The sequence below is a fragment of the Tursiops truncatus genome, chromosome 10 (genome assembly GCF_011762595.2).
Source record: "Tursiops truncatus isolate mTurTru1 chromosome 10, mTurTru1.mat.Y, whole genome shotgun sequence".
In the NCBI taxonomy this organism is placed as follows: domain Eukaryota; kingdom Metazoa; phylum Chordata; class Mammalia; order Artiodactyla; family Delphinidae; genus Tursiops; species Tursiops truncatus.
In genome coordinates this window covers 23,481,198-23,503,099 of record NC_047043.1, presented here as the reverse complement: position 1 = coordinate 23,503,099, position 21,902 = coordinate 23,481,198, and the positions used below count along the sequence as shown (strand labels likewise).

At 57.1% G+C, this 21,902-nt stretch overlaps 2 protein-coding genes across 13 annotated transcripts; both read left to right on the top strand.

Moving 5' to 3' along the window:
* The first annotated feature begins 2,579 nt into the window (after nt 1–2,579).
* Nucleotides 2,580–5,611, top strand: ZBTB12 (zinc finger and BTB domain containing 12). Its single transcript, XM_033864053.2, has 2 exons — nt 2,580–2,836; nt 3,345–5,611. Exon 2 carries the CDS (start codon nt 3,365–3,367, stop codon nt 4,742–4,744), a length of 1,380 nt encoding a protein of 459 aa, XP_033719944.1. The 5' UTR covers nt 2,580–2,836; nt 3,345–3,364; the 3' UTR covers nt 4,745–5,611.
* Nucleotides 5,612–6,916: 1,305 nt separating this feature from the next.
* Nucleotides 6,917–21,444, top strand: EHMT2 (euchromatic histone lysine methyltransferase 2). Of its 12 annotated transcripts, XM_033864045.2 has the most exons (28): nt 6,918–7,005; nt 7,652–7,718; nt 7,815–8,033; nt 8,129–8,382; nt 9,061–9,145; nt 9,234–9,274; nt 9,435–9,590; nt 11,651–11,788; nt 11,909–12,023; nt 12,181–12,282; nt 12,503–12,651; nt 12,736–12,879; nt 12,966–13,201; nt 13,282–13,464; nt 13,588–13,670; nt 14,143–14,249; nt 14,330–14,452; nt 14,540–14,641; nt 16,441–16,545; nt 16,644–16,798; nt 16,884–17,051; nt 17,459–17,603; nt 17,981–18,058; nt 18,434–18,549; nt 18,654–18,740; nt 20,245–20,323; nt 20,463–20,638; nt 20,963–21,444. In XM_033864045.2, the coding sequence occupies exons 1-28, from the start codon at nt 6,964–6,966 to the stop codon at nt 21,141–21,143; spliced, it is 3,636 nt and encodes a 1,211-aa protein (XP_033719936.2). In that variant the 5' UTR covers nt 6,918–6,963; the 3' UTR covers nt 21,144–21,444. The 12 variants fall into 12 exon arrangements, 8 of the variants coding, with proteins under 8 accessions (XP_033719935.1, XP_033719936.2, XP_073666683.1 ...); XM_033864044.2 differs by lacking the exon at nt 12,181–12,282 and having other exon boundaries at nt 6,917–7,005; XM_033864042.2 differs by lacking the exon at nt 6,918–7,005 and having other exon boundaries at nt 7,201–7,718.
* Nucleotides 21,445–21,902: the final 458 nt, after the last annotated feature.

Genomic DNA, 21,902 nt, shown 5'->3' with positions numbered 1-21,902 from the left:
CTAGATCTTCTGTTCCCTAGCTTTTTTTTTTTTTGGCTGCACTGGGTCTTCACTGCTGCACGCGGGCTTTCTCTAGTTGCGGTGAGCGGGGGCTACTCTTCATTGTGGCTTCTCATTGCGGTGGCTCTCTTGTTGCAGAGCATGGGCTCTAGGCGCATGGGCTCAGTAGTTGTGGAGCGTGGGCTCAGTAGTTGTGGCGCACGGGCTTAGTTGCTCCATGGCACGTGGGATTTTCCCGGACCAGGGCTTGAACCCATGCCCCCTGCATTGGCAGGCGGATTCTTAACCACTGCGCCACCAGGGAAGTCCCCCTAGTTTTTTCTTGAATCCTTGGTCAGATTTTATTTCTCAGTCCCACTAAGAATCCTGAATGTATCTGTTCTTGACACCATGCCAAGGCGTTTGGCACTGCCACCCAAGGACGGGAGGGCCTCTCCTTTTACATTGGCAGAAGTTGGGGGCCAAAGGCCAAGGATCTAGACATCCCTGCATGGGGTATGTGGGAAAACAGCCCTACAAGATCTCCGCACCAGACTGTACAGGAAGAGACAGGCTTGTGCACTACAGCTTGTTTCCATATAAAATGGCAACTGGGAGGGCTGGGCATTTGAAGGATTCAGCAGCTGTCAACCCTACCTGCCACCTAGGACCACCTGTCTTAAACTCTAAACTGAGATAAGGACCCCTGTCCCATTCATACTCCCAGAAAGGAAAAGCAGCAAGAAAGGGACAGGATACAAAACTTTACAAACTTAAATTCTTACCTTGACAACTTTTAAAATTTCTGCTCTCACTGGAGTGTGAACAATTCTTCTGAGAAGTTTGGCAGTGAGGGAAAGAAGAGATAAGATAGGGGAGCAGATTTTTAGTTAAAGTTCTTTTGAAATTTCAGTCTGTCCCCCAATTAGGCAAAGGAGAAGGGAGCTCTCATTGATTCAGCACCTACTATATGCCAGGCTCAGTTAAACTTCACATTAGCCCTGTGAGGAATCAGGGCCCCTCCAATTCAAAGATAAAGACTCTGTGATTCAGAGAATTAAGTAACTTTCCCAAGGGCCCTTTTCATAAGTAGTGGAATATGGCTTTGAGCCTAGGTGTTGTGTCCAACACAAATGCCTGACAACAAAGATATTTCTACAAAGAGGGCATTTTAGAATAGAGAGAACGAGATGAAGGCAAAAAAAGTCAGAGAATTTAAAAGGGAAAGGCAAAGAGTAGAGGCACCATCTAAACACTGCCCCCACTCCCCTACCAGAGGGCATCCCCTGAGTTCAGGATTCGTTTAAGTCAGGAACAAACATTTTATGGGTGGATGCTGGCTGGACTGAAGAGGAATGACTTCAACAGTCTTTTATTGTATGACTTTTATTTGCAAAACATAACCCAGGACATAATTCATGCAATCAAGACGTTTACAATCCAACGGGGAAACCAGATATTGAACACATTCCACCAAATTTGATGTGTAAGGAAAATGCTCTAGTCTCCTGGAGAATGTAACAAACAAATCTAGTTGGCAGGAAACAGGGGCTTCTTCACCTGGACTTGGTTGGGTGGGGAAGTGAGGGTAGGTATGAGAGGTGCAAGGAAGAGGGAGGGAAGGGAGCCAGTCTTCGAGGCTGGTGATGAAGCCATGGAGACTGCAGCTCAGTTTGGGAGTGACAGAGAAAGAGGAGGCAAAGGTGCAGAGTTGAGGGAAAGTTTTGTTTAGGGCAGTGGAGCTCTGACCTTATCAGTCTGGTGGAGGAGGCAAGGATGGGAAGGATGCTAATATAAATATCATACTAATATAAATATTCACATAATTAGAAGAATTAGTACTAGGTCTATTTATATAGTAGGGGTGAAATAGTCAAGGTCATCGACCTTACGAGGGCGTTTGCCTTGGCAAGAAATTGGGATCAATTCTGAGAATGGGGGGAAGGGGAGGATAGGTGTGATTTCATAAAATTTTGAGACAGAGGAGAGGAAGTTGAGGACACTGGATTGTTGGGCCTTGCAGAAAGTTAAAATATCTTTTAGGCCGGGAGTGCTGAGTTGGTTACTAGCTTCAGAAGAGTTGGAAAAATCTGAAAGTGTGGCTGGAGGAACTGTGAACATAATCAACAAGGGATGCAGGCGTGGGCAACAGCAACCAACATCTCGATAGCCACGGGGCGGTCTGGGACCCCGGGAGGGGCGGTGGCTGCAACTCCGGCCCCGCTCCGCACAGCTGGGCCAGAGCAGCACCACTCCCGCGAGCAGGTGGCAGCGCCGCCCGCGGGGAGCCAGGCAGACGGGGAGCGCCGGGGGCGGCGTCGCGCATTGGGGGCAGAGGAGCAGGCTGCGCCGCGGGCAGCCGGGAGCGGGAGGCGGGCCCGAGTGAGCGGGCCTCCGCGCGGTATTTGGCACGCACGCGCAGACGGGCCGCGGGGCCCCGAGGCACAGAGGAGGGGGAGCCAGAAAGAGGGGGGTGCAGAACGTATTTCCGCTCTGGCGGACAAATAATACCGGCCAAAGGAGAGGCCAGGCCGTCCGGCCCTTTAACCGTGTGGGGGGGGGGCTGGTGAAGAAAGGGGGGTCGGGAAAGGGGGAATCCTGCTCCTTTAATTCCCTCCCCTCTTCCTCCTCCCCGAGTTCTCGCCGACGCCGCCGCGCGCGGGGCCTGGAACACACGCCACGAGCCGCCCCCGCCCCTCCCCCCTTACGCCCACGCGGAGCCGGCCCCGCGCGCGCGCCCCGTGCACCCCCGCGCCTGCGCGCTGCCCAGGCCCTGCCCGTGTGTGGGGGCGCAGTCGGCCCCGGGGGGGGTGGGGGAAATAGGGGGGGAAAAAAACAGCGCGCGGAACCCGGCCAGGTGAGAGGCGCGTGCACTCAGGGTCGTGGGGCGGGGGGGGGGGGGGGCGTGCCACGGAGTTCTGAACGTTGTGGGGGGGGGCCGTGCACGATGCGTGCAGACAGGCAGGAGACGTGAAAGTCGCGTGCAAACGTGCAAGGGGGGGTGGAGGAATGAGGCAGCGGGTAAAGGGGGCGGGGTGAGAAGAGGCTGCAACCGGGGCCACCCTAGAATCCAGGCCTCTGCTCCCGCTTCCGCCGGCCTTCCCCCGTGGGCGCGCGGGCTCGCCCCATCTTCGCGGGCTGTCGGGCTGGGGGGTGTGGACGCCGCTGCCCCGCCCCCGGGAACCACGCCTCCCTCCTTTCGGAGGGACAGCGCCTCCCCGGGGGCTGGGGAAACTGAGGAAGAGGCTTGAAAACTGGATGATCTGATGCTGGGAGGGCCAGGCAAGAATGGGGGTGCGAGGCCTGGAGCCTTGGCCTAGGAAAGCCGGAGACCTTTGTCTCTGACCGGTTTCCTTCCCAACCAGGGTGGCCCACCCCCGCCACAATGGCCTCTGGGGTGGAAGTCCTGCGCTTCCAGCTGCCCGGCCACGAGGCCGCTACGCTGCGGAACATGAACCAGCTCCGCGCAGAGGAGCGGTTCTGCGACGTGACCATTGTGGCCGACAGCCTCAAGTTCCGCGGCCACAAGGTCATCTTGGCCGCCTGCTCGCCGTTCCTGCGGGACCAGTTCCTGCTGAATCCCAGCTCTGAGTTGCAGGTCTCCCTGATGCACAGTGCACGCATAGTGGCTGACCTGCTCCTTTCTTGCTATACGGGCGCCCTGGAATTCGCCGTCAGGGACATTGTTAACTACCTGACGGCCGCCTCCTACCTGCAGATGGAGCACGTGGTGGAGAAATGTCGGAATGCCCTCAGCCAGTTCATCGAGCCCAAGATAGGCCTCAAAGAGGATGGGGTCAGCGATGCCAGCCTTGTAAGCAGTGTCAGTGCCACCAAATCCCTCCTCCCTCCCGCCAGGACCCCGAAGCCAGCCCCCAAACCCCCACCCCCACCCCCTCTCCCCCCTCCACTCCTGCGGCCTGTGAAGCTGGAGTTCCCGCTGGATGAGGACCTAGAGCTGAAGGCCGAGGAAGAGGATGAGGATGAGGACGAGGACGTGTCTGACATCTGCATCGTCAAGGTGGAATCGGCCTTGGAGGTGGCACACCGGCTCAAACCTCCCGGAGGCCTGGGAGGAGGCCTGGGCATCGGAGGCTCTGTGGGCAGCCACCTTGGGGAGCTGGCCCAGAGCAGCGTGCCCCCCAGCACTGTGGCTCCACCGCAGGGCGTGGTGAAAGCCTGCTACAGCCTGTCCGAGGACGCAGAAGGGGAGGGCCTGCTGTTGATCCCAGGAGGCCGGGCCAGTGTGGGGGCCACCTCAGGCCTGGTGGAGGCAGCAGCGGTGGCCATGGCTGCCCGGGGGGCGGGGGGCAGCCTGGGGGCGGGGGGCAGTCGGGGACCCCTGCCCGGAGGCTTTTCCAGTGGCAATCCCCTAAAGAACATCAAGTGCACCAAGTGCCCGGAAGTGTTCCAGGGCGTGGAGAAGCTGGTCTTCCACATGCGGGCGCAGCACTTCATATTCATGTGCCCGCGCTGCGGCAAGCAGTTCAACCACAGCAGCAACCTCAACCGCCACATGAACGTGCACCGCGGCGTCAAGTCGCACTCGTGTGGCATCTGCGGCAAGTGCTTCACACAGAAGTCCACGCTGCACGACCACCTCAACCTCCACTCGGGAGCGAGGCCCTATCGCTGTTCCTACTGCGATGTGCGCTTCGCTCACAAGCCTGCCATTAGGCGGCACCTCAAGGAGCAGCACGGCAAGACCACGGCCGAGAACGTGCTGGAGGCCAGCGTGGCTGAGATCAACGTCCTCATCCGCTAGCGCTAGCGTGGCAGGCGCTGGGTCCCTGGGCTGGGGGGGAAGGGGGCTCCTTGGTCCAGGAGAATAGGGGGGTGTGGGGGGCAGGGGCAGGCAGGTACGGTGGGGAGCCTGAGCAGACACACACATCCTGAGGGAGGGGCCGAAGATTCCTTAGAGAGAAGACCTTGCCTCTTAAGAAGAAAAGGATGGACAGGGAGAGAGTTCTTTGAGAAGGCCAAGGGAATAGGGGGTCCCAGAGAAAGATTTTCTTCTCTTGGAGGTGCATGGATATGTGGAGGGAGGGAAAACGTCCTATGGGATGAGGAGGGAAAAAGACTGGAAAATATTTTATTCCTGGCTACGGCTGCCCAGGAAGAGGTTCTGGCATTTCGTGAGGTAGGGGGTGGGTGGGTGGGAATTGGGAGGGAATTTGGCAGGAGGCAGCTTACCTGCTCCTGCTTGGACTAGATCCTTGGGAGAGGGAGTGGTAGGGGGAAAGGATTATTGAATTCCGGAAAAGGAAGGGGGAGACAGTTCTTGCATGCTGGGGAAATGGGATGGGTACAAGGCTCACCAAAATTCTAGGGAGAACAAAGGAAGATAGCAGGTAAGAGAATACGGGGGTGAGCATCCTGGGTAGATACTGGGAAGGGGGGTACAATAGCAGGAACTACGAATAGTGGTGGGGGTGGGGGGTAGGGCACTGAGATGAGAGGCGGCAAGGAGGGCTGTTGCGGTGGGGGAGGGAGAGGAGTAGAGACTTATACAGTATTTTTTAAGAAAACAAAACGTATTTTTTAGGATTTTTTCTGGAGTTTGGGGTTTTAGTTTTTCTGCTTTTGTTTTCCACAAAATAAAAAAAAAAAAAACTTTTTCTTCTTTATACTCTATCTGGCAACTGCGTGTAAATGACTATCCCACCCTAGACCACCTCACCCTCTGATGCAATATTCTAAGTACCCAGAGGACACAACTCACGCAGGTCTCATGCCTGAAGGAGCCTTGAGAGGGGAAGGGGAGTGTGACAAGTGGGCTCCTCTGGCCAGAGACCCTCCCAGTTCTGCATCCTCAACTCCTGGCAGATACCTCACAGCCCAAGTGTTCCGTGATTGTTTGGCGGAGGTGTTAACAAATGACCTACTCTAGTTGAGTTTGGTATCAGGGCTAGGGATGGGGCGTAGGCGTGATCATTGTGCCCACCAAAATTGTAAGCTGGAGCCTGAGTTTGGGCGTTTTTGGTCTGGGGAACGGGTTCCTGTCCTGAAGAAAGATAAAAACTACTGGGTTAAGATGCGGAGAAGACTACAATTCCCAGAAAGCTCTGGAATAGTTCTTAACCGAAGAGAACTACAGTTCCCAGAAGGCCTTGAATTGGCCTCAGATGCCCTATACCCTATCCACTTGCCTGTGTCAAATATCGCATGTGAGATACAGCCATTTTCCAAACTTTGACCAGATGTAAATACCTAAAGAGATGGTACTCTAAATACTGCTTTCAAAGTTGTGTGTCCTGGTGTAATATCACTCATACTTCCACTGTCGGCTGGGCTATGACCAACGGAGTGCCTGCTGTGCTTGTGAAGTGTTTGGCAAAAAAAGTTTACTTATTAGAGTGTTACCAGACAGTAATGACTCGGGCCTCTGGGGGCTTACCTGGATCTCTAGTGCATGTGGTGGCGTGACATGTCTGGCATAAATGGAAGAGACATTTAGCCCCAGGTTTTCAAAAGGGATCGCTGCTCCAGGGGACACTTGAAACTGCATGCTAGAACCAGCGAAGAGTAAAGGTGTCCTCCGCGCGTCCCCATCGCCCCCTTCTTGCTCGTTAGAGAAGCAAGGCCAAAACTGAGGCCGAGTCTTCTATCTAGTGACCGAGAAGCTAGAAAGGAACCAGAAGCGGGAGAAGCACACATGGGCAGAACTGGAAATACAGCCAGTGCCGAGAGCCGGGAGGCTCAGTCGCTCCGCTAGTTACCTAAAGCCAGGTGGTAGATGGAGAAGCCACACCTGGACCCAGGCGTGCCTCGCCTTCGGTTCCCAGCTAAGCTGAGGCCAGGAATGGCAGGAATTCTCCCCGGCAGCCCCCAGCTTAGTACAGGAACTGCCATGTCTGAGGCCGCCCTCCGGGGAAAATGGCCAGAAAATGCGTAGTGGCTCCTTTAAGGCTCCTCCTAGCCCTCCTACTCGCCCACGTGACCCGGGGCGGCCGCGCGCCGGCTCGGCCCCCAGCGCAAGCGGCGATGGCGGCGGCGGCGGGAGCTGCAGCGGCGGCGGCCGCCGAGGTGCGGAAGGGGAGGGGGAGAGGCGGGTGCATGCCCGCGCGCGCGCCCGGGGGAAGCGCGCGCCCGTGCAATGCTCCGGGGGTGCATCGGGGCCGGGGGGCCCGGGCGAGACTTGCAGCAATCCGGAGGGCCAGCACCGGGGGCGGATGAGGGGACCAGGGGGTGGGAGGTGGGGGCAGTGGGCACCGAGGCGCGCGTGCAGCCGCCGGCTGCCCCCGAGTGGGCAGCGGGCGCCGGCGCCCCAGGAACACGCGCGAGGGGCACGAGGGGCCGTCCACCGGGCTGGGGGACAGCGGGTGCTGGAGGGGTTGGTGCCCGGGGTCCCCGCGGCCTGGGGGACAAAGGGGGAGAGGCGCGTGCAGCCGGGAGGAGGGGGCGGGGCCGGGGTGCGGAGGCCCCGCCCCCTCCCCCTCCTCTCTTCTCGGTCCCTGAGATGCGGGGTCTACCGAGAGGGAGGGGGCTGATGCGGGCCCGGGGGAGGGGTCGTGCGGCCCCTCCGGGCAGCCGTGGCCGCGGAAGGGGGGGGCCCCATAGAGGAAGAGGTAGGCCCCGGAGCCTCCTGTCTCTTCCCAGGGCCCAGGCGTCCTGGGCCCCTCAACTTCCTACGGGACTGACCAGCTCTCCTATCCCTTGTGTCCCCTCCCAGGGGGAGGCCCCCGCTGAGATGGGGGCGCTGGTGCTGGAGAAGGAGCCCAGAGGAGCCACCGAGAGAGGTGAGTGCAGCAGAAACAGGCCCAATTGGACCTTCACCTCCGCCAGCACAGGATCTCTTGAGCCCTTAGCCCTGAACTTTTTCTCTTCCATTACAGTTCATGGCTCTTTGGGGGACACCCCTCGTAGTGAGGAGATCCTGCCCAAGGCCAACCCCGACTCCCTGGAGACTGCTGGTCCCTCATCCCCAGCCTCTGTCACGGTCACCGTCGGCGATGAGGGGGCTGACACACCTGTAGGGGCCACACCACTCATTGGGGATGAACCCGAGAATCTCGAGGGAGATGGGGACCTCCATGGGGGCCGCATCCTGATGGGTGAGAGGCCAGGGAGCCTGGGGGTGAGGTGGGGCATTCTCTGACTTTGTCTTCCCTCTTATCTTGTCTCCTGCCTGCTTGCCTGTGTTTTTCAGGCCATGCCACGAAGTCATTCCCGTCTTCCCCCAGTAAGGGGGGTGCTTGTCCCAGCCGAGCCAAGATGTCAATGACAGGGGCCGGAAAATCACCCCCATCAGTCCAGAGTTTGGCTATGAGGCTGCTGAGTATGCCGGGGGCCCAGGGGGCAACAGCAGCAGGGCCTGAACCCCCTCCGGCCACAGCCAGCCCGGAGGGGCAGCCCAAGGTCCATCGAGCGAGGAAAACCATGTCCAAACCAGGAAATGGACAGGTGAGGCTCAGGGGGAGGTTTGCGGGGGTGGGAGAGACAGGGTAATTAACCGTAAAACTCTTGTGGGCCGCTTTTTTACAATTTACCTTCAGGTGTTTTCTTCTCCAGTCACTGCTTCACATATTTGCCAAGGGCTACTGTGTGTCAGTTTCTCTACTGGGGCTTAATCTGGAACAGACAGGTTTCTATCTTCCTGGGGTTTACATTCTTAGGCAGAGGGGAGTAGAAAACACTAATGCTAAAGAGTTAATTATGTAGTTAATGTCTTAATTACTCTTATAATAATGACTAGAGAAACTTCAAACCACTTTTCCTTTCTACCTCAAAGCAGGCCCCAAGGGAACTTCTCCCTTCTTTGAAACTGCCCCTGCTGTTTTAAAGGTTTTACTATGAATCTCTACAGGGAAGGAGCTGAGGGCCACAGAAACATCCGAGGAGGGAAATGACAAGAGCCCCAGAATCTCAGAAGCTTTATGACAGTGTTTTTAGGGCTCTTGGCATCAGTGTTAGATGTGGGATGTGCTTGACACAATTCTTATTATTGGCGCAGAACTTCAGATGGCATTTTTTGAGGGTGTGGCTCACCACCCCACCCCGACCTGGGGCTTGGCTCTAAGCTAATCCAGGCAGAACCATAGATGCTCCCTGCCCCTAAGCGTGCTCCCTCTCTGCCCCCAGCCCCCAGTCCCTGAGAAGCGGCCCCCTGAAGTGCAGCATTTCCGCATGAGTGATGACGTGCACTCGCTGGGGAAGGTGACCTCAGGTCAGTCCCACCCCCTACCTACCTGCGGCTTGCTATGGCCTGTGCTAAGGGTTTAGAGTACAGGCCTCACTCCTTTCTCTCTTTCCAGATGTGGCCAAAAGGAGGAAGCTGAATTCAGGAGGTGGCCTGGTGAGCCAGGAGAGGCAGGGAACAGGGCCTGGGCCTCTCCGCCTGGGGGGCTGCTAGGAGGGATCCTAGGAGCTGGGGCTCCATCTCGCCCTCAAGGGAAATGGGGTGTTGGTGAGGGAGTGCCAGCAGCTTCAATTTTTTTCTTTAAATCTTTTTCTAGTCAGAGGAGTTGGGTTCTGCACGGGGTTCGAGAGAAGTGACCCTGGAGAAGGGGGACCCCGGGTCCCTGGAGGAGTGGGAAACGGTGGTGGGGGATGACTTCAGCCTCTACTACGATTCCTACTCTGTGGATGAGCGGGTGGACTCTGACAGCAAGGTGAGAGGGAGCCAGCCGCCCTCCCGGCCAGTGCTCCCCCACGTCCAGGGCTCGCTCTCCAATCTTCCTGCCCCACTTTCTTCTCTCTTTCCTTTTCTGAACACCCACTAACTCACTGCCCCATACTGTCTGTAACTTATTTCCAGCGTGTGCTCTACCCCATACCATCCCCTTGCACCTCTCCACAGTGAAAATCACCATCCTGGACTTCGGGTTTAACATCCCATTTTATGGTTTATTTGTTGTTTGTTTGCTTGCTTATTCCTTTGTTCCTTGTTTGGTTTTATTTCACATATATGTCTGTCTATGCAGCAGAATGCTTAGTCTTGCCTGTTTTGCTTTTCATTCGTTTTATCGTGGAAACTTTCAAATATACACAAAAGAATAGAATAGTGAGCCCCCGGGTAGCCATCACCCAGCTCTAAGGATTATCAATACACAGCTGACCTTGACTCATCTCTTCCTCCCCAACACCCACACTTACTGGATTGTTTCAGAGCAAATCGCAGATACCATATCATTTTATCTAGAAATATTTCCACAAGTATCTCTAAACATAAGACCTCTTTCTGTTTCTAAAAAATTTACAAATAATTTTTTTTTTCCACCGTGCGGCATGTGGGGATCATAGTTCCCCAGCCAGGGATCAAACCCATGCCCCCTGCAGTGGAAGCGGGGAGCCCTTCCACTGGACCACCAGGGAAGTCCCTACAAATGGTGCTTTAACACCATCACCTTGCTACCAGTCAGTCTTCACATTTTCTCGGTTGTTTCATAAATGAGTTTTCGTCTGTCAGGTTTCAGTGGGGTCCACACATTGATTTGATTATTTTTCTTAGGTCTCTCTTGATGTATAGGTTCCCTATTTAAAAAAAAAAAAAAAAAAATTTGCCATTTATTTATTGAAGAAACCAAGTCGGTTATCCTACAGAATTCTTCACATTTAGGAGTTGGCTGTTTGGGTGGGGATTAACACATAACTCTCTGCCCAATGTTGCATCCCATCAGGCGTGGAACACTTGGTCTTTTATTAGTGAAGTTAAGATCAGTGGTTTCAGGGGATATCAGCCTGACTTCATTATAGAGTTTCTAGTTTTTTTTGTTTTTTTTAATCTTTGGCTGTGTTGGGTCTTCGTTGCGTGGGCTTTCTCTAGTTGTGGCGAGCGGGGGCTACTCTTTGTTGCAGTGCGTGGACTTCTCATCGCAGAGGCTTCTCTTCTTGCAGAGCATGGGCTCTAGGTGCACGGGCTTTAGTAGTTGTGGTACGTGGGCTCAGTAGTTGTGGCTCGCGGGCTCTAGAGCACAGGCTCAGTAGTTGTGGCGCACGGGCTTAGTTGCTCCTCAGCATGTGATTTCTTCCCGGACCAGGGCTCGAACCCATGTCCCCTGCATTGGCAGGCAGATTCTTAACCGCTGCACCACCAGGGAAGCCCCTCTAATTCGTTTTTCATTTAGTGTATTCAGTCTTGCCTCTTTATGAGCTTCATCAAGAGTCTTCTACTATACGTGTGTTATCTAGAACGTATTCCTTTCTTTTCCTGTTTACTATTATGTTGCAAAGATTCATCATGTTGTTGCATGTCACCATAGCGCCTTTTTTTTTTTTTTTTTTTGCGGTACATGGGCCTCTCACTGTTGTGGCCTCTCCCATTGCGGAGCACAGGCTCCGAACACACAGGCTCAGTGGCCATGGCTCACGGGCCCAGCCGCTCCGCGGCATGTGGGATCCTCCCGGACCGGGGCACGAACCCGTGTCCCCTGCATCGGCAGGCGGACTCTCAACCACTGCGCCACCAGGGAAGCCCCAGCACCTTACTTTTTATTACAGTATAATATGCTACACCTCCTCTCCGTATCCAGCCCTTTCCTTCCTTTCCTGTTCACACTCATCATCACCACGGAGCCATCCGTGGAGAATTGTTGTTTTCTTGATCCAGCCTCATTCTCTGAGTCCCGGGGGTCGGATGTGTCCTGCTCTGCCTGTCTCCCATGTTCCCCCCAGCAGACAGCTGTGGCCTGGGGGTCACTGTTTCTTCAGCCTCACTTTGCCTCTCTTCCAGTCTGAGGTCGAAGCTCTGGCTGAACAACTGAGTGAGGAAGAGGAAGAGGAGGAGGAGGAAGAGGAGGAGGAGGAAGAGGAGGAGGAGGAAGAGGAAGAGGAGGAGGAAGATGAAGAGTCAGGCAATCAGTCTGACAGGGTAGAACTGGAGGCTGGCGTCCCCGGAGGAGTGGGGACTTTGGGGACAGCGGTCTGAGTCCTCAAAGGAGGCGTTTATGGGCTGGGGGCCGGGCTCTTTAACGCTCTTCCTCCCCCCCAGAGTGGTTCCAGCGGCCGGCGCAAAGCCAAAAAGAAATGGCGGAAGGACAGCCCGTGGGTGAAGCCATCACGGAAACGGCGGAAGCGGGAGCCTCCGAGGGCCAAGGAGCCACGAGGTGAGAAGGCTCCTCTGTTTCGGGGTTCCCTCCTGCAGCCCCCTCCCGGTCCCCAGAGAGCATGCACGCACACACACGCTAGCATGCACGCCCGCATGTACCCCCGCATCCAGGCACCTGTGAGCTCGCACTCTCACTCTCTCTGTCTCTGTGTCAGGAGTGAATGGTGTGGGCTCCTCAGGCCCCAGTGAGTACATGGAGGTCCCTCTGGGGTCCCTGGAGCTGCCCAGCGAGGGGACCCTCTCTCCCAACCACGCTGGTAATTGCCAATTGCCGGGATAGGGAGCCACTAGGGGGCGCCCTCGGGGCCGGAGGGAATGGGGAGGAGGGGAACCCCGCTGGAGCTGGGGTGTCCGTGGCCAGACTTTGGGGGTTCTGGAGCACGGAGGGAAAGTCAGGGCGGGGGTGAGAGGCCCCAGGAGGGGTCCTGGTGGGTGAGAGGCTGGGCCTCCCTCAGCTCCCTCTATCCTCCATCCAAGGGGTGTCCAATGACACATCTTCGCTGGAGACAGAGCGTGGGTTTGAGGAGTTGCCCCTCTGCAGCTGCCGCATGGAGGCACCCAAGATAGACCGCATCAGCGAGAGAGCGGGGCACAAGTGCATGGCCACGGAGAGCGTGGATGGAGAGGTGGGCCTCTGGGCTGGTAGGTGACAGGGCATCCAGCCCCAGAGCCCAGCCTCACCTTCTGTCACCCATCCTCACTGCACACAGCTGTCGGGCTGCAACGCTGCAATCCTGAAGCGGGAGACCATGAGACCGTCCAGCCGCGTGGCACTGATGGTGCTCTGTGAGACCCACCGTGCCCGCATGGTCAAACACCACTGCTGCCCAGGCTGTGGCTACTTCTGCACGGCGGTGAGTGACCAGTGGGGCAGACAGGCAGCATGCCCCATGGGGGTAGGGGCTCCCAGAGCCTGGCCACATTGTTTTCCTGCCCCCAGGGCACCTTCCTGGAGTGTCACCCCGACTTCCGAGTGGCCCACCGCTTCCACAAGGCCTGTGTGTCCCAGCTGAACGGGATGGTCTTCTGTCCCCACTGTGGGGAGGATGCATCTGAGGCCCAGGAGGTGACCATCCCCCGGGGGGATGGGGTGACCCCACCGGCTGGCACTGCAGCCCCTGCCCCCCCGCCCCTGGCCCAGGATGCCCCTGGGAGAGCGGACACTTCCCAGCCCAGGTACTGGCTTTGCCCTTCCCTTCTGTCTGCTCCCTGCCCCAGTCCCCGTCTCCCCTGAACGTTCACGCCTTCTCCCGCAGCGCCCGGATGCGAGGACAGGGGGAGCCCCGGCGTCCACCCTGCGACCCCCTGACTGACACCATCGACAGCTCGGGGCCCTCCCTAACCCTGCCCAATGGGGGCTGCCTCTCAGCTGTGGGGCTGCCACCTGGCCCAGGCCGGGAGGCCCTGGAAAAGGCCCTGGTCATCCAGGAGTCAGAGAGGTGAGTAGGGGTTTCCCTCGGGCACAGCAGCTAGGTCTGGGGCTGGAAGTGTGGAGCTGCAGGTGTGGGGACCGATGCTTGAATCTGGGGAGTCAACCCCCTCTCCCTCCCTCACCACGGCAGGCGGAAGAAACTCCGTTTCCACCCCCGGCAGCTGTACCTGTCCGTGAAGCAGGGGGAGCTGCAGAAGGTGATCCTGATGCTGTGTGAGTATCACTCCTTCGTTCAGCAAACCCTGCCTGAGCACCGATTATGTACCAGTCACTGGACTCGGGGCCAGGACGGCAGCAATGAGGGACATCGTCCTTGCCCTGAAGGACTTCGTGTGGTGGGGGAATAACCTGTGATGATGGGGACTGGGGACTGTTCTGAGTGCTTTGCACGTTCACTCACTTAAATCTTCCCAGCGGAGGCCCAGAGAGGTTAACTACCTTGCCCAGTGCACAGCAGTACTAAGGGGCAGGGGCAGGGCCGTTTGAACTCAGGCAGAGCTGGTGCTCTTAACTTCTTACCCTGATCAGTGCCGTGCTGCAGTGCAGGTGAGCACAAAGAAGGCCCAGGAGGGCCCCTGACTCAGGTTGGGGCCCTGAGAAACCTTCCTGGAGGAGGTGCCACCCGCCCCCTAGCTTGCTTACCACCTGTCCCTCCCTCTCCCGGTGTGGCGGGCCCTCCCCGCAGTGGACAACCTGGACCCCAACTTCCAGAGCGACCAGCAGAGCAAGCGCACACCCCTGCACGCGGCTGCCCAGAAGGGCTCTGTGGAGATCTGCCACGTACTGCTGCAGGTCAGCGCGGGCCCAGCCCTAGGACCCCCTCCCCTGCCCAGCCCCTCCCTGGTGCCAGCCTGCGTGCCCCCTCCTTGCAGGCTGGGGCGAACATCAATGCTGTGGACAAGCAGCAGCGGACGCCGCTGATGGAGGCCGTGGTGAACAACCACCTGGAGGTGGCTCGCTACATGGTGCAGCGCGGGGGCTGCGTCTACAGCAAGGTGCGCGGCCGGGCAGGCCGGGGCCGGGGCTCAAGGCCTGGGCTTGAGGTGCCAGCCAGCCGGCTCATCTGCCTGCATCGCCCTCAGGAGGAAGACGGCTCCACCTGCCTCCACCACGCAGCCAAAATTGGGAATCTGGAGATGGTCAGCCTACTGCTCGGCACGGGACAGGTGGACGTCAACGCCCAGGTCAGCGGCCGGGCTTCTGGCCCAGCCCCCTGGGGTCCTTGCCTCAGCCTCAGGCTTTAGGTCCCCTTTCTCCCTCGTCTGACCTTCGACCCTTTCCCTGCATTTCACACTGTTCCAGTCTGTCCCCGTCTCTTTTTCCCCCTTCATTTGTATTTCTCTTCATTCTCTTCTGTTTTCTTTTTTCTCTTTATCACTTTTCAAAATGAGTTGCGGCCTTCATCTCTGGAACTGTCCAGTGAGATCCCTTACTAAGTCAGTTTTTCGTGTGTTGGAGGTGTTTTAGTCTGTGTCATTCTTCTTGATCTTTGGGTTTTTTTATTTAATTAATTTTTATTGGAGCATAGTTGCTTTACAATGTTGTGTTAGTTTCTTCCGTACAGCAAAATGAATCAGCTATACATACACATGCATCCTGTCTTTTTTGGATTTCCTTCCCATTTAGGTCACCACAGTGTGTTAGGTTCCCTGTGCTATGCAGTATGTCCTCATTAGTTGTCTATTTTATACATAGTATCAATAGCGTATATGTGTCAATCCCAATCTCCCAGTTCCTCCCACCCTCCCCTTGGTATCCACACATTTGTTCTCTACGTCTGTGTCTCTTTCTGCTTTGCAAATAAGATCATCTATACCATTTTTCTAGATTCCACATATATGAGTTAATATACGATATTTGTTTTTCTCTTTCTGATTTCCTCCACTCTGTAGGACACTCTCTAGGTCCATCCGTGTCTCTACAAATGACCCAATTTTGTTCCTTTTTATGGCTGAGTAATATTCCATTGTATCTTTGTGCCATATCTTCTTTATCTATTTCTCTGTTGATGGACACTTAGGTTGCTTCCTTGTCCTGGCTGTTGTAAATAGCGCTGCAGTGAACATTGGGGTGCCCTTCTTGATCTTTGAATTATTCTGTCCCTTGTCCAGAAGAAGCCCCTTGCCATAGGCTCCTGTGACTTTTGAAATGACCCAGTGGCCTTTGAGAGCATCCTTTTCAGCACCTATCCTGCCCCCAACTCAGGATCTACCATTTCTCTAAGAAACTCTGGTTCCTTTAAATGGGAAATATTTTTTAGAGACTACAGTTTGTGTACCTAGGGGTGGTCATTGTCGTTGGGTCCCTGCTTCTAGGACTTTTGAGTGGGCAGATCGAGGAAATAATGTATTTTTTCTTTTAATTTTTTATTTTTTTTTAATTTATTTATTTATGTATTTATTTATTGGCTGTGTTGGGTCTTCTTTGCTGCACGCGGGCTTTCCCTAGCTGCGGTGAGCGGGGGCTACTCTTTGTTGCGGCGAGCAGGCTTCTCATTACGGTGGCTTCTCTTTGTTGCGGAGCACGGGCTCTAGGCGCGCGGGCTGCAGTTGTTGTGGCTCGTGGCCTCAGTAGTTGTGGCTTGCGGGCTCTAGAGCACAGGCTCAGTAGTTGTGGCGCACGGGCTTAGTTGCTCCGTGGCATGTGGGATCTTCCTGGACCAGGGCTCGAACCTGTGTCCCCTGCGTTGGCCCGCAGATTCTTAACCACCGCGCCACCAGGGAAGTCCCAAGGAAATACATACTTTTTAAAAAGAGAAAAATCACTTCGCGGCCTTGAGCAATAGACGTTTACTAGTCCCATCTTGTAAACGAGGAAACTGAGACCCAGAGCCGTTAAATGATTTGCCCAGGGTTCCACAGCCTGTGAGTGGTGGGACTCTGAGTGTGAGTCTAGCTCCGGAGCCTGTGCTCTTGACCCCATCTGTTTGGGTGAGCAGGGCTGGAGCTGCCTCTCCACGCTCCTCCTTCCCCCCCACCCACAGGACAGTGGGGGGTGGACGCCCATCATCTGGGCCGCAGAGCACAAGCACATCGAGGTGATCCGCATGCTGCTGACACGGGGTGCCGACGTCACCCTCACAGACAATGTGAGAGTTTGGTCGGGATACGGGAGGTGGGTTCAGCCCCCCCGCCCCTGAGCAAGGTGCCGGCTGGGTTCACACCTCTCCCCCTGCCACCTCCACAGGAGGAGAACATCTGCCTGCACTGGGCCTCGTTCACCGGCAGCGCCGCCATCGCAGAGGTTCTCCTAAATGCCCGCTGCGACCTCCACGCTGTCAACTACCATGGGGACACGCCCCTACACATCGCAGCCCGGGAGAGCTACCACGACTGCGTGCTGTGAGTCTCCACCCCTCTCCCACCTGGACACTCCTCTGCCCCCTCTCACAGCCCCGGACCCCACAGGCTTCCCGTCCCCTCCCAGGTTGTTCCTGTCACGCGGGGCAAACCCTGAGCTGCGGAACAAGGAGGGGGACACGGCGTGGGACCTGACCCCCGAGCGCTCTGACGTGTGGTTTGCACTCCAGCTCAACCGCAAGCTGCGGCTCGGGGTGGGAAATCGGGCCATCCGCACTGAGAAGATCATCTGCCGGTGAGCCTGGGCTCTCTCTTTACCCGGAGCGACCTCCGCCCCCTCCCCTGGCCCCTAGAATCCTCTGAGCCCCCCAAACCACCTCTGCCCCCCATCCGCCTGCCACACGCACACGTCAACTAGATGCACCAAATAAAAACAGGGACCATCCAGCTGAATTAGAATTTCGGGTGAACAGCGCATACTTTTTTAACGTTAGGAGGGTCCCATGCAGTATTTGGGACATACCTGTACTGAAAAATTGTTCCTTGATACCCTGAAATTCAGATTTCACTGAGTGTCCTGCCTTTGATCTGGGAACCTTACTCCCCACGCCCCAGTGAACCCCCAGAACCACCCTCTTCCCTCACCCAGCCCTCTCCCCACCTAGGGGAGTCCTCACCCACCTCCATCTCCCCTCCTGCCAGGGACGTGGCTCGGGGCTATGAGAACGTGCCCATTCCCTGTGTCAACGGTGTGGACGGGGAGCCCTGCCCCGAGGATTACAAGTACATCTCGGAGAACTGCGAGACGTCCACCATGAACATCGACCGCAACATCACCCACCTACAGGTGAGTGCAGGGCCCTCCCTGGGCCCTCCTCCCAAAGGGACACCCAGAGCCACCAAGTACAGCTGGGCACACTGTGGGCCAACGAGGGCACCTGGCCAAGGTGGTGGGGCTGAAAGGGAGCTCCGGTGTGGGCTTGCATCCACCTAGGGAGGGCGTCCTTTTTCTAGGACACGTGAAGGTATCACATGGGCTCATGGTGGCCCTAGAGACACCCCCATCAGCAACATCTTGATTCCCCCTCATCCCGGGACCATCACCATCACTGTCCTACAAGGTGGACCCTAGAGAAAGGACAGCAGTTGTGGGGCAGGGAGCACTGGAAGCTGAGGGGCCGAGGCCAATTCTGGGGGGTGAGCTGACCCTACCTCCCGCCCCAGCACTGCACATGCGTGGATGACTGCTCCAGCTCCAACTGCCTGTGTGGCCAGCTCAGCATTCGCTGCTGGTATGACAAGGTACGTGCCCTCGCCCTGGCCGCACACACACTCATCCACTCCTTTGGGGGAGCTGGCCTCTGACACCAACTCTCTGGGACCTTGTCCCTCACCTTCTACCCTGTGGGGGAAGCAGCAAAGAGGGCAGGGCGAGACCTGGGATTCCTAGGCTGTTGCCAGGACAGAGAGGGGCCTGGCCCAGATATATGCAAACACAGGGCGAGGGTTGCGTGTTTCCTGTTGGATAAACTAAGAGCATATGTGGCCTCCCCCAGCCTGTCCTCCCTGTGTCTGGGTTGGGGTCAGCAGTGGATTTTTCTGTGAAGTCTTGGGAGTCCTGGGCAGCTGAGGTGGGCACCACACAGAAACCACTGTCCTCCCCTCCCTCAACCCCAGGACGGGCGGCTGCTCCAGGAATTTAACAAGATCGAGCCCCCGCTGATTTTTGAGTGTAACCAGGCGTGCTCCTGCTGGAGAAACTGCAAGAACCGGGTAGTGCAGAGTGGCATCAAGTGAGGCCCAGCCCCTCAGCTCCCCTCGCTCCCCTTTCTCCTTTCTCTCCCTCGGGGCGCTTCCAGGTCACGCCACTGAATATCACCCTCTCTCCCACCCCCAGGGTGCGACTGCAGCTCTACCGCACAGCCAAGATGGGCTGGGGGGTCCGAGCCCTGCAGACCATTCCCCAGGGGACTTTCATTTGCGAGTGAGTGGTGGGGAGGGGGTACTTTGGCTCCTGGGGGCGTGGGGCTGGATGCAGGGCCACGGCTGACTCCCAGGCCTCCCTCTCTGCCCTCCTCCCTGATGGGTCCCAGCTCTTCCTGCTGCCCCCACTCCAGCCAGCCTCCTCTGACCCCCATCCCCAAGCCTCCGCTCTGGCCAGACCGCAGTGCCTGCGTCTCTCCCTCCCCTTCGGTGTATTTCCGACCCTCACACTCCCTCTCCCCTGCCCTTCCCAACTGCGGGAAGCCCCGGTTTCACAGACAGACAGAGCTGGGTGTCCTTGGCCAAGTTCACAACCTCTCTGAGCCTCATTTTTCTTGTCTGCAAAATGGAGGTGATAACAGCTGCCTTTCTGTCCACCTCATCAGGGGCCTCAGGCCTCTCCATCCATCAATTCTTTCTCTTCCCATTATCCGTTACCTCTTCCTTCCCCTAGCTTTTACTCCATAGCCTTCAAACGTAATTTAGGTCTCCTTTGGCCTTAAAAAAAAGAAGAAGAAAAAAAAAGAAAGAGTCCTCCAGCCCCAATTGCCTATTTAAGAGACCATTCATTTTTCCTCCATCATGTCATCTCTCAATTTGACTGAGGCAAGCGACCCCTGCCTCCTGGGCCTCAGTTTCCCCATCATCCATTCACTGCTCATCCCTGTCCACATCTGCCTTTACCCTCACCCCTCTGCTGATGCCGCCTCGCAGCAGTCCCACTCCCTGACCCGTGTGTCTCAGTCCTCATTCTCCTGGCACCTGCCACCCCCCTCAGCTCTGGCTCCCATGACACCGTCCTCACCTGCGACCCAACCATTCTTCCTCTTCACCAGCTCCTCTCCCTCTACTTTCCAAACGTGGGTGTGCTCACCCCCAGTTCTTCGTAGCTCCTGCGGCTCCGTCCCCTCCCTGCTGTCCTCACCCCTCTCCTGTCCTCAGCCCAGCGTTGCCCCCACCTGCTGGGTGATCCCTAGTCCACAAACCCCCGTGTCTACGCCTGAACAGATTTCCCCACCCAGGCCGACTGCCCACAGATACTGATCCCTTCACCCCAGAGGCTGGGCGCCGCCGCGCTCACCCGAGTCATCCTCTGGTGCGGCTCGAGCCCCTCCCTCTAACTTCCCCACCACTGCTTCTCCAGCTCATCCCTGGCCCCACTCTGTCGGTCCTGCCTGTTGATCTAGCTGTCTGGTGGGACCCCAGTGGCGGGAGTGTGTCCTGTGTGTACCCGCACGTGCCTGTGTCCCCAGGTTCCTCCTCCTGTACCCCTCTTCTGGGTGGGGGCCACCCACCCCCTCCCTCCCAGATGATGTCCGCTATCCTTGGGGGCCCACTGTGCCTTGGGTCGCCCACCCCAGTCCCAGCTGTGCTGATCTGTGAGATTCACAGACAGCTGACAAACAGTGGAAGAGGAATCCTGGGGCTGTGAGGAGAGACAGGGCCTGGAGCCTGCTCCCGGTAATGCCTGCTCACCTCCAGAACCACCACTCCCTGCCCAACAGGTATGTCGGCGAGCTGATCTCCGATGCTGAGGCTGACGTGAGAGAGGATGATTCTTACCTCTTCGACTTAGACAACAAGGTGGGCAGGAGACCCCTCTGCCGCCCTCCTCTCAGCAGATGGAAACCCGAGGAGGAGGGGCTGGGTGGTCAGCGGGGTGGGGAGGTTGGCCCAGCCAGCGGGGTGGTGGTAGATGTGACGAATGACGCCCTCCCATCAGGATGGAGAGGTGTACTGCATCGACGCCCGTTACTACGGCAACATCAGCCGCTTCATCAACCACTTGTGTGACCCCAACATCATCCCCGTGCGGGTCTTCATGCTGCACCAAGACCTGCGATTTCCACGCATTGCCTTCTTCAGCTCCCGAGACATCCGGGCCGGGGAGGAACTGGGGTGAGGCGCCCTGCGGCTCGGCCAGGGTGTGGGAGATGCAGCGAGCCCAGGACCCAAAGCGGGCGGCTGGCGAGTGCCTGGTTTCCAGGCATGGATTAGAGCAGAGCTTGTCCGATGTCACTGTAAACAGTCCTGAGCCTCACAGATTCTGAGTCAGTAGGTTTGGGATGGGGCCTGAAGAATCTTCAGTTCTAACAAGCTACCAGGCAGTGCTGGTGCCGCAGGTGCATTAGAACAGAGGAGGGCTTAGAGCCCCTCCGAAGATGGGGGTGGATGCTTTGGAGTGGGTCTGGGTCCCACAGACCTCTTGTGCTTCTCTGACAGGTTTGACTATGGTGACCGCTTCTGGGACATCAAAAGCAAATATTTCACCTGCCAGTGTGGCTCTGAGAAGTGCAAGCACTCAGCTGAGGCCATTGCCCTGGAGCAGAGCCGCCTGGCCCGCCTGGATCCCCACCCCGAGCTGCTGCCTGAGCTCGGCTCCCTGCCCCCCGTCAACCCCTGAGAGAGGACCACGACCGCCACCCCAAGCCCTGGACAGCCAGCTCCGCCACTTGCTGCCCACACCTGGGGGTGCTACCGTCTCCTCTCCCCCTACCCCTTTGCACATTCCTCAGTTAGATCCCAGCCAGGCCCTGGAGGTCTGACAGCCCCTCTCTCCCAGAGCTGGTTCCTCCCTGGGAGGGTGACTTCAGGGCTGGCCACACCCCTGTTCCCCACCCTCAGCTGAAGTCTAATGAATTGAAGTTGGGTGTCTGTGCTAATCGGTTTCCTTTGTTCTCAATAAATGTTGGGTTTATAATAAACTGGGTGACTGTTGGCGGAAAAGCACACACAGCCAGAGGGAATGTGAGTCCAAGGGGCAGAAAGAGGATGAGAAGCAGGCTGGACAGGTGTGGCTGGTGTGGTTACCCTCCAGGGGAGGGGGAGGGTTGTGAGGGGATTACTAGGGGGCAGGGTCTAGTCAAGGGCAAATCTCATCTCCACACTTAATCTTTGGCAGGAGGGTGTAGGCGTGACTGTACTATGATTGAAGTAGTTTGCAAAATTCTGAAGGGTTTTCTTAGAGCGTGGGAGTCCTTCAGGCCATGGTCCATGAGGCCCGAGCAAGCAGCCCTGACCTGACCCACGTACCGGGCTTGCCTTCCAGCTTCCAGCCCTCCAGCACGGAGTCTAGAAGGAGGAACTAGAGTGTGTCGGGGACCACAGGCAGGGGTGGGGCTGTGACGTGAGGGCGGGAGGGCGGGGCTGGTGGCAGGTGAGC

Excerpts from the sequence above, each read along its gene's own strand:
- ZBTB12 (XM_033864053.2), top strand. The coding sequence starts at position 3,365 with ATGGCCTCTGGGGTGGAAGTCCTGCGCTTCCAGCTGCCCGGCCACGAG.
- EHMT2 (XM_033864042.2), top strand. The coding sequence starts at position 7,439 with ATGCGGGGTCTACCGAGAGGGAGGGGGCTGATGCGGGCCCGGGGGAGG. Across the intron at positions 16,546-16,643 it reads ACGTCACCCTCACAGACAAT|GAGGAGAACATCTGCCTGCA; the intron begins GTGAGAGTTTGG and ends CCACCTCCACAG. Across the intron at positions 18,741-20,244 it reads CAGGGGACTTTCATTTGCGA|GTATGTCGGCGAGCTGATCT; the intron begins GTGAGTGGTGGG and ends CCTGCCCAACAG.